An 11,901-nucleotide genomic window follows, 5' to 3' on the forward strand; every position below is an offset into this window, starting at 1 on the left:
ACAGCTGAAGGACTATTTACTATCCAAAATATTTTTTTATCTTAAGTTTTCATCATTTACTTTTGAAAATCTCATTTATCTACTTATGAGTAGTTAAAGTTAATAAAACTTTAACCCCTTAAAATTTTATTTCCTTTTCCCTCTTTAAACCCTAAAAACTAACCATGTCTCCCATAAGCCAAGTTTTAAACGATGACATTTCTCCCCCTAGGGTTTAGTTTTCAAACTTTGATGGCATCTCCAACGCTTCTTCGATGACATCTCATTTCTCTTCCTTTAGTGATCGCTTCCTCACCATTTCCCCCTCCGACCGACAATCCTAAACATAGTAGGAGACAATATTTCGTCAGGAAAGACGATACATCATCTCCCCAACAAAGACAAGATCTCTCATCTTCTCGAGAAGACGAGCAACTTTGTCTTTTCGATAAAGCTAAGAGTTATTCTCAGCATCAATCAACACTTTCTAAGCTTCTAAATGAGAGAAGCTTGGCCGTCGGAGGGAGATGAGACATCGAGAGATATTCGTCACTGGCAATAATATCGAAGATTTGGAAACCAAACCTTACGGGGGGAAATGTCATTTTTTAAAACCTGAGTTAGGGGACAATTTTAGTTTTTAAAGTTTAAAGGGAAAAAACAAATTAAATTTTAGTTTATTTTTAATATTATAAATAAAATAACGATTTTACCTCTAAAATTGTTAATTTTAACCACTAATGAGTGGGTGTTTAAGATTTTCAAAATTAAAAGATAAAAACTTATGATAAAAGCATATTTTGGATGGGAATAAGTCCTTTGACCTTTTATTTATTGTTAAAAACAAAAAAATTAAAATAAAAAATATTATATATTTTATTATTTATTTATTATGATTATGCAGGAGAAGTTAAAAGGGTCAAGTAAGAAGATAGTTTCAAAAGATTAGGAAAATTGGATAATTAATGGAATAAAATAAAATATATATTTATATTTAATTAATTTTAAAAATTTTAAAAAGTGTGGGACAGATGGCAAATGCCAATTGGTATTAAATATTTCAGAAAGGCCAAAGCACTATTTCCCACCTAAGGTATGCTGTATTCTCAAGTGTCCCCCCTTTTACTTTGATAATCTCAAATATTCACCCATGAGTAGTTAAAATTACGACAATAAGGGTAAAATCATCATTTTCTCTATAATATTAAAATTAAACTAAAATATAATCTTTTGTTGTCCCCCTAAACTTAAAAAACCAAAAGTTTCTCCCAGCGTAAGTTTTAAAAAATGACAATTTCACCATAAGGTTTCGTTTTGAAATCTCTGACATCATCTCCGACTTCATTGTCGGCGGCCTCTCCCTCCCAAAGCATCATTTCCCTCTGACGGTCTCTCTCCTCCCATTTGGATTTCAATCAGCGTCGGAGGAGCGACGAAAAATGAAAAGCTTTGTCGGGGAAGACAAAACTCTTCATCTTCCCAGACGAAGACGAAGTTATCGTCTTCATTTGGGAAGAGGGTCATCTTCCCAGAGATCTTCTTCTGGGAAGACGATGGTCTTCCCATACGAAGACGATAACTTTGTCTTCGTTTGAGAGGACGAAGAGCTTCGTCTTCCATCGCTCCTCTGACACCGATTGAGCATCCAAATGGGAGAAAATAGGCCGTCAGAGGAAGAGGATGCTTTGGGAGGGAGAGACCATCGACAATGGAGCCAAAGATGATGCTGGAGATTTCAAAACAAAATCCTAGGGTAAAATTGTCATTTTTTAAAATTTAGGTTAGAAAAAATTTTAGTTTTAAAGTTTAAAGGGCAAAAAGAGATAAAATTTCAAAGGGTTAGGATTATATTAATTTTAACTATTTATAGATAGGTATTTGGGATTATCAAAATTAAAAAGGAGAAATTTGAACATGCAGCATACCTTGGGTGGGATAGTCCTTTGGCCTTTCAGAAATAACAAAGTTCAATCCCAAGTTGACGTGTGATGGAAATTATAAATTATTGTCAAACCAATTAGGGACACCTCATCTTCAAATGACACGTGAATAAAGTCAATGGTCACGTGGAAAAAGGAATTTACAGCAGACATTTTTGAAAAAAAAAAAATTTCTCAGGGGAGATGGCAACGAGGATAAGGCCAAATTCTCTATTTTTTTATTCTTATTGCAGAGGTGATAAGGACTTTTGTTTTTCTTTATCTGCAGAAAAAATTTCTCTACATTTTATGAATATAAATTAATATATTAAAAAAAATTAATTAAAATTAAAACTAATTTACAATTTAAATATCATAAATTACATATAAAAACCATTTAAATATAAATAAAATTAATAAAATATAAATAATTTAAAATTATGAAAATATATTAATATTTTAAATAAAAATATTAATATAAAAAAGAAAGAATAAGTAGGAGATAAGACGGGATGGGAATAGGATCTAACGGGAAGGAATAAGGACACATATATGCTATTCTCGATTGCGAGAATATTTTTTGTCTTCATTTTCATCGTCTTCTCTATTTCTAACAGAGATTTTTCTCCCTGTTAGGTTAAAAATCGTAAATTTAAATTGAAATTATTATTCACTACTTCTAGAAGTGGTATTCAAGAAAGTTCACATTGAATATTTTTCAATAAAATAAATTCTAAACATAAGAGTAGATATTTTTGATAATATTTTAAAATTAAATTATCGACTTATAAATTACAGAGCCGGTCATTACATATGAAATTTCACTTGATATGAAACTTCACTACTTGGTATGGCGCATTCCGGTTTCTTTAAAAAAATACACATTATTCCGGAGATGACATGGGAAGGAGTTGAAATTCCTAGCAAATTTTCCAAGTTTACAGAGATAACTGATAGCATGGATGCCTAAATTTTTCTTGTTATTCCTTTTGTAATAAAAAAAATTACAATTTCAAGCATCAGCGACCGCCGGAAAGTAGCGATTCTGCAACGGAAGAGGATCGTGTAAGGCCCATAGACGATGGATATGACATTGCAAAATCATCAAAACCTTCACGATAAGTAAATGTCAGTCCACTGGCTGAAATTCCAAGAGATGATAGCTCTGGCAAAGGGGCATCCTTCTCTAAGTACTGCACAACTTGTCTCATGCTCGGCCTTGACGTTGGCTCTGAATGAGAGCACAACAACCCCAACTTCAACACCATCTCCACTTCGTCTTCTACATAATCTGAACCCAGATTTGGATCCCTTGCCTCAAGAATTTCACCTTTGCACCAGAAACCCAATACCCAGTCAACCAATATTTCATCATCCTCTGGTTCTGCTCGCGGCTCTATTGGCCTTCTGCCACAGGCAACTTCAAGCAAAAAAGCACCGAAGGAAAACACATCTGTGCTTTTTGTTGCCTTGCCTGTTCGTGTGTGCTCAGGGGCAAGATACCCTAGAGTGCCAGCTACACGGGTTGTTCGAGGATCAGTGCCGTGGTCATAGAGCCTTGCAAGGCCAAAATCTCCCAATCTGCCGTTCAATTCACCGTCAAGCAACACATTACTGGCCTTGACATCTCTGTGAATCACAACTTGTTCCCATTCTTCATGTAGATAAAACAAGCCCAAAGCAACGCCTTTGATGACTCGAAATCTTTGTCTCCAATTAAGGGTCACTTCTGGCTGGTCATAGAGGTACTTGTCAAGGCTTCCATTAGGCATGTAATCGTACACAAGAAGAAGTTCTCCTTTACGCCGGCAATAGCCCAAGAGTTGTGCTAAATTCCGGTGACGGAGGCGGCCAATGCTTATGATTTCTGCTATAAATTCTCTCATCCCCTGCCTTGATTCATGGGAGATTCTCTTCACAGCAATTTCAAGTTTAGAGCCGCGTAACACACCTCTGTAGACCCTGCCGAAGCCACCGCTGCCTAATAGCTCTTTATCTTTGAACCCTTTAGTTGCAATGTAAAGATCTCTGTATTTGAATCTCTGAGGCCCATACTCAAGCTCCCACTCTTCAAGCACTTCAGCGAACTTTCTTTTCCTTCTTATCACATAAACAATACCTGAGACAGCAGCTACAATCAAGCTTGATAAAATTACAGGGAGCCCAATTGTCAAAAACTTTGATCTCGGCTTAGGACCAATTCGGGGAAGCTTAGGGAGCTGAGAGAGAGCAAGAGCCTCCGCTTGGCCGTTCATCTTAAAACTCCAACCCAAAATATAATGATTTGTTAACACCGAACCAGTGGATGACGAGAAGCCAACATACATGGCGTTGTTAAGAATAGGCGAAAGATCATAACTCAAAGACAAAAGTGGAGTACTGGGCTTACCACTGTTAAATGGAGCTAAAGTAACGTCAATTTGCTTTTGATCACCATTATATTCCACCCAAACTTGCATTGGTTGACCACTGATAAGAGTCAAGTTTTTAAATTGACCACTGCGATCTTCATAATAACCTGCTGCTGATGAATTCGCAGACTTGAGCCCATTTATATCGATCCCCACATGGTTGTCATTGATATCGAAAAACTCACTACTCTGGATGGTGTCGAGTTCAACGGCGAAAACATGATTGCTGGCATTTCCAGTGTTTGTCTCGTCGAAAAGGCCGAGGTACTGACTGGGCCGAGCCCCCGGGAGCCCCCTGGTCGGCGCAATCACAAAGGCTATACCGTGGCCGTTAAGAGTCGGATACTCTCCTGATATGATGCCGAAAACGAAGGTAGTAGAGAAAGAAAAGGCAGCGGCGTTTGGTGAAGATTGCTTGAAGGTTATTGGGTTGGGATAAAAAGCATGGCCGCTTTGCTGTTTGGTGTCGTTGGTAAGTCGCAGGAGTCCATTGGAATTGAACTCAGCTATGCCGTCAACGGTTAGATTTGCAGATTGGAAGCCATTGTGGACGAAACCAAGAGTTTCATCTCCTGCTGCTAAGGTGAGTATGAGAAAGAGAAGAATGGCGAGTTTGAAGAACATTTGTAGGTTGTTCCCCATTGACGCGTTCACTCTGTAAATGGGCTCGGGAGAGTTATAATAATCTAAATTTAGGATTTGCAGGGACGTGAATACATATATCCTGTTTTCAACCTACCTTATTCTTGTGCCTGTCCTTTTATATTATTATACCTGCTTAAAATACTAAGATATTCTTATAATTTTAGATTATTTATGTTTTTTTAATTTATTTATATTTCTTATTGTGCATATTAAGGACTTAAGATTGTTAACTTATGCTATTTGTAGTATTTTAAATAGTAGGTTGATTTTGGTTTAAGTTAATTTAGTTGTTTAATATTGTTATGTTATATTTAAAGGTACAAAGTTAGAATTTCTTTCTATAGGTATGGGGATAGAAAGAAGATTTTTTTTCATAGATGAGAGAAGAGGAAAGAAGTTTTTTCTACGAGTAAGAAACGAAAAATCCTTATCATCCATGTAATAAAGACGGATTGAGAATGAAAATTGACATATCCTACAAAAGTGAAGGCAGAAAATAATGTATTGAACCTCGTTCCTCCTCATTGTCATCCCTAACATGAACACAAGCCGGTAACATTAAGTGTGTAGGTGTAACTTGCTTTTGTCTTTTCATTGTTTTGTATCCGTGGGCTTTTTCCTATGCTGAAGCAGAATTTTCAGCCTCAGGGCCAAGGAAAATCTTTGAACGATAGAAAAAGGAAAAGCTGGTGCGTGAAGAAACTCCGTTGGTCGCTTAAAAATAATTTTTATGTGACCATTTTGTGCTTAGTTGCTCAGATATGCCATCAAATTATAGCAGGAGTTGGGCTATCAATTTCGATTTATTCTATCAATGCAAGTAGAAATAAGATTAAATAAAGTAGGTAATTTTCCATTGCAGCAGAACAATCAATGTTTGCACTAGTTTTGTCAATGCCACACTATTAGACTTCACATGGAGATGACATTTTATACATATTTGAGTTCGAATCTTTGTTCGACTTATCTAATATAATATTTGAATTCAAGTATTTATTATACGTGTTAAACCCCGTTTTACATTTATCTATTTAATTAATACGATTCAAATATATATATATATAAGATTGAATCGTAATGATTAAATAAATGAAAGCAAAGATTTGAATTCACAAACTCTATTCTTTAAAGTTTTAATAGTTCAATTTTACTAACACCTAAAATCATGCATTATGATATATTTAGGATAAATAATGTGAATAATATATATGTAGGTTATAATTATATTTTTAAATTATTTAAGTTATAAACCAAAAACTAATAGGATTAATTTTTTTTAGATGATTAGATTTAATAAAATTTTGAGCAATACTATGTATACTAACATCGAAATAAGATTCGACTATGTTACAATATATAACTAAAGTTAGGCAATTAAATGTACATGCGTATAATTCAAATCCATGCTTTGGAATATTTGAAATATCACTTCACTATCTCCTTGATTGTATAGCAATTGTTGCTTGTACAAAACGAGATAACAAAGGGCAACAATGTTGTTTTGATTTATCCACCAATAAAACTTTCTGTATAAATAATATACATAATTTTATACAGAAATAATGATTTATCACTATACAATATAAAATTATTTATCTTTAATTTAAAAATACCTAATCACATTATAATGTATTATTATTTGTGTATGTAGTATACAATACCCCTATTTTTTAATTAGATATTATTTTATTTTTTATATAAAAATATTTAATTATATAAAAATATATTATTTATATATTTAAATTTTATATATATATATATATAGTTTTATTAATTATTATATTTTCACATAAAAATAATGTTTGATGTATTAAAGGTTTCGTATTATTAACAGTAACTCTATGCATGTGTACTTTGAATCTAACTAATATGGGCAACCGTGGAATTGAGCCATTTTAGGGTGGGCCCAGACCCACCGTTAATTCAAAATTTTTCTGAAAAGTTCATTGAAGGCCCACGCTTACTTGTTTCGTTAGGCCCACCCTCATGTAGTATTTAATTTGGTACAACAAATTATATAATGTCATGTTGTAGCTTCAATGCTGGACAATCAATGATTCTAACAAAATGCTAGGGTAGAGTATGTACAAAAATTACCGAAGAGGTGCATGAGAAGAGGAGAAGAGTTTGCTAGATTTTATTAAAGCCTCTTTGTCTATATTAGAATGAAATTTATCTAATACTCATTTTTAGTTTTTGATTGTGTTTCTTTCAGTGAGAAATATCGATATGTGGGCAAAGATACGAGTTGCCCACTTTTGTAGTTAATTGCCTATGGGAAGATTTTTGATGGATAAGAAAGAAGAAACTACCTTTTAACATTATCTTTGCATAGAAGGAAAGTAATTTAGACGTCATAGATTGTAGGGATGACAATGGGCGGTGAGCCTCATCTATTCCCTAAATAATTTAAGTGGGATAGGGATGGGGAAATCCCTAAATGGAGAGTGCGTTCCACATACTCATTCTATTTTCCAATTTATTTAGTTATAATATATAAATATAATTACATTAAAGAATAACTACAAATGAAGAGAGTTAGACATGAGGTGGTTTTTCTACACGATTTGCCATTGTTCGAAGCTTAAATTTGCAGTTATGGCATTAATGACCTTAACAGAATGCTATTATAGCGTATATACCGAAATTACCAAAGAAGTGTATGAGAAAAAGACAAAAGTTTGCTAGATTTTATTAATGTCTCCTCGTCTATCTTTGAATAAAAACTATCTATTTCTAATTATTTGTTTTTGATTTCTCCTCTTAATAACCATTTCTCTTTATTGGATTCTAAGAAAGGGTCACAACATTAGCAATTACTTCTAAATTTAAATTTAAATAATAACTTTGCAAACAATTATATTTAGAAAATAAGATAAGAATGATGTATTTATAAAACTTAGAGTTGTTATTGTTTTTTATTATATATAAATGATACAGAAGTAATGTCAACCAGTGGATTATGTCCTTTCGATGAGAAATGTTTATATGTAGACTAAGGTGTGAGGTGTCACTTTTGTAGACTTTCATTTAACATTATCTTTACATGGAAGGAAAGTAATTTAGAAGCTATATATTTTTGTAGGGATGACAACAGGCACAGAGTCTGACCTATACCCCATACTATTTAAGTGGGATAGGGATGGGGAAATCCCAAAATGGAGAATACATTCCAAGACTTGTTCAATTTTCTAATTTATTTAATTACAATATATTAATATAACTATATTAAAAATAAATAACATCATAATGAATACGGTATTGCTATATTCAATTAATATTTGGCCAAAGGACTTATTCTCATTCAAGGTTTTATTGTAAATCCAAACTATTATCGGTTAAATATTAAAAACTTAAATTCTCACTCATGAGTAGTTAAAATTAATATAATAAGTTGGTTTCAGGGTTAAGTCGTCATTTAGCTAGTAATATATTAAAAATAATAAAATATTACCTATTTCCTTCTAGTTTAGAATAACAATTTTTCCTTTAGAGTTAAACTTTGACAAATCTTATTTTCCCTCTACTAGGTTTCCATTTTCAAGCGATTTTTCTCTGGCTCTCACTCCCTCCAACAACCTTCTTTTCTTTTTCTCCTTCTCCAAAGTCTTTGTCTTTGATGAAAACAGATTGTCTTTGTCAAAGAGTAATATTTTATATTATTTTAACTACCCATAAATAAGAGTTTGGATTTTTAATACTTAATAGATACCAATTTGAGTATGCAACAAACCTTGGGTGGGAATATGTCTATTAGCCTTAATATTTTAAATAAAAATAATATAAAATATTCTATGCCCTATCTATTTCAAGATGGAGCATTCATTTGCGTTTCAAACCTGTCCGTCCTTTGTCATATATGATCGTCATGGGCTTCAACTTCTTTTCTAAACATTATCACCATAATTTATAATTTAAAATTGCAGTCAAATAACTATTTTTCACCCGAAATTTGATGAAACTATAATTTTTTATCCTTTAAATTTGAATAATTTATTTGTCTATCCGTCATCTACTTTTCTTAATTAATACCATTTGATTTGCTTATGTCTTTATTCAATTTCTTAGTAATTTTATAATAAATTTGGGGTTAAAAACTAGAGTTTTAATTCCCAATTTGAAGTTGAAGACTAAAGCAAATTTGAATATTTTTTTTCTTATTGCTGTTATTAAGAAGATGAAAAGATTGTGACCAATCAACAATCTGAATTCTGATATTCCTATCGAAATAGGTTATTTCAATGTCAGAATAAGTGTGTTGATAGCTTTGACTTTATTCTTGCTCAGTTGGTATCCAAATAGAATCAAAGTTCTTCAATATAGCTTAATTCTATTGTGGCCCCATGAAACCAAGGAAGTCTAGTTATTTTTTTTTTTTGCCATTTGGTCTGAAAAAAGAATGTCATGTTTCACTCACTATTTTTAAAACCAGACCGGATCAATTGATTGAATCGAGAACTAGCTTCAAGTATGATCAGGTTAACATTAAAATGTTGTTTAATTATTGAAAATTTTAATTATTTTTTAATAATTTGATTTTTTTTTTTTTTAGATTAGATGAATTTTTAAAGATTTGTAAAAAAAATAAGTTCAAAAATTTTAAAAAAGAAAAAAGTATCTCATGTTCATTGAATTATCTTTTATAGGCAAGAACTTACAAAATTATGTTTTTTTTTTTTAATCATGAGATTGAAATATTTTTTTATTTTAATTATTTAATTAAAATCAAATGAATAATTGTTATCCCTTAAAAAAGATATGTTCCAATCTCTATAAGTGTGAGTATCCTGATTGATTTTATTTTTTTTACAAATTTTTAAGTAAAAGTTATTCATTATAATTTGATAATTAGTTGAACTAGTTGGTTTTCGGTCAAACTATGAATTAGTAAGACAATTGATTTGATCATCAATGTGGTTTTAAAAACATTGGTTTCACTAGCTTCTTATGCTGAAATGTATTGAATTTTTTAGTATTGTAATAGATTTCCTATTACAGTGACATTTTAGTGAATGAAAACCTCTTTTGTTTTGGTAAATAAGGGGTTATTTCAATGTCACCGAGGCTAGAATAGCCCCATCCTTTCCAATTCTACATCAGCAACATCATGGTGGGTTACCTATTTGTGCATGTAATTCCTAAAACTTATTGTTCCGAAGTTTAAAAGAAGGAAAATGAACCACTAACAACTTAATTGCACCACTATATTTTTAGGGAATTTCGATATGGTGAGATTGAGAAAGTGGAGGAAGAGAAAGAGAGTAATCATGAATAAGAGAAAAAGGAACAGGGTTAGGAAAACGAAGAGTGTCTGGATGAGAGATAATGATGGGGAGGAGGAGGAGGAGGAGGAAGGAGCAAGAATGTGGTTGTTGGGAAGCCTATGCATTCATAAGAAAAAAAAAAAAGAAAATTGCATTGATTAAATTTTTAAATAGTTTTTTGAATATTTTAAAGCTTCCACATGTTAGTATTGAATTGGTTAAAATTTTAAACATTATTTAAATAACATCATTTATTAACAAAGGTAGATAATTTATAAACAAATAAAATTTTGAGTGTTTAATTATATGTTTAAAATTATCGGATTATTTGATAATATATTATTAAAATCTTTAATTTAGTAATACACATAGTTTTATTTACAACCGAAGGACTATTTCCTATCCAAAGTATTTTTTTATCTTAAGTTCTCATCATTTAATTTTGAAAATCTCATTTATCTATTTATGAGTAGTTAAAGTTAATAAAACTTTAACCCCTTAAAATTTTATTTCCTTTTCCCTCTTTAAACTCTAAAAACTAACCATGTCTCCCATAAGCCAAGTTTTAAACAATGACATTTCTCCCCCTAGGGTTTAGTTTTCAAACTTCGATGGCATCTCCAACGCTTCTTCGATGACATCTCATTTCTCTTCCTTTAGTGGTCGCTCCCTCACCATTTCCCCCTCCGACCGACAATCCTAAACATAGTAGGAGACAATATTTCGTCAGGAAAGACGATACATCATCTCCCCAACAAAGACAAGATCTTTCATCTTCTCGAGAAGACGAGCAACTTTGTCTTTTCGATAAAGCTAGGAGTTATTCTCAACATCAATCAACACTTTCCAAGCTTCTAAATGAGAGAAGCTTGGCCGTCGGAGGGAGATGAGACATCGAGAGATATTCGTCACTGGCAATAATGTCGAAGATTTGGAAACCAAACCTTACGGGGGGAAAATGTCATTTTTTAAAACTTGAGTTAGGGGACAATTTTAGTTTTTAAAGTTTAAAGGGAAAAAACAAATTAAATTTTAGTTTATTTTTAATATTATAAATAAAATAACGATTTTACCTCTAAAATTGTTAATTTTAACTAATGAGTGGGTGTTTAAGATTTTCAAAATTAAAAAATAAAAACTTATGATAAAAGCATATTTTGGAGGGGAATAAGTCCTTTGACCTTTTATTTATTGTTAAAAACAAAAAAATTAAAATAAAAAATATTATATATTTTTTTATTTATTTATTATGATTATGCAGGAGAAGTTAAAAGGGTCAAGTAAGAAGATAGTTTCAAAAGATTAAGAAAATTGGATAGTTAATGGAATAAAATAAAATATATATTTATATTTAATTAATTTTAAAACTTTAAAAAAGTGTGGGACAGATGGCAAATGCCAATTGGTATTAAATATTTCAGAAAGGCCAAAGCACTATTTCCCGCCTAAGGTATGCTGCATTCGCAAGTCCCCCCTTTAACTTTGATAATTTTAAATACTCACTCATGAGTAGTTAAAATTACGACAATAGGAGTAAAATCATCATTTTCTCTATAATATTAAAATTAAACTAAAATATAATCTTTTGTTGTCCCCCTAAATTTAAAAAACCAAAAGTTTCTCCCAACGTAAGTTTTAAAAAATGACAATTTCACCATAAGGTTTCGTTTTGAAATCTCTGAC

General features: G+C 31.7%; 1 protein-coding gene across 1 annotated transcript; it reads right to left on the reverse strand.

Moving 5' to 3' along the window:
• Positions 1-2,789: 2,789 nt before the first annotated feature.
• On the reverse strand, positions 2,790-4,985 carry LOC123201645 (L-type lectin-domain containing receptor kinase IV.1-like). The gene has a single exon (XM_044617235.1). The coding sequence runs from the start codon at positions 4,949-4,951 to the stop codon at positions 2,918-2,920; it is 2,034 nt and encodes a 677-aa protein (XP_044473170.1). The 5' UTR covers positions 4,952-4,985; the 3' UTR covers positions 2,790-2,917.
• Between the last annotated feature and the right edge of the window lie 6,916 nt (positions 4,986-11,901).

This window comes from Mangifera indica, chromosome 18 (genome assembly GCF_011075055.1).
Source record: "Mangifera indica cultivar Alphonso chromosome 18, CATAS_Mindica_2.1, whole genome shotgun sequence".
In the NCBI taxonomy this organism is placed as follows: Eukaryota; Viridiplantae; Streptophyta; class Magnoliopsida; order Sapindales; family Anacardiaceae; genus Mangifera; species Mangifera indica.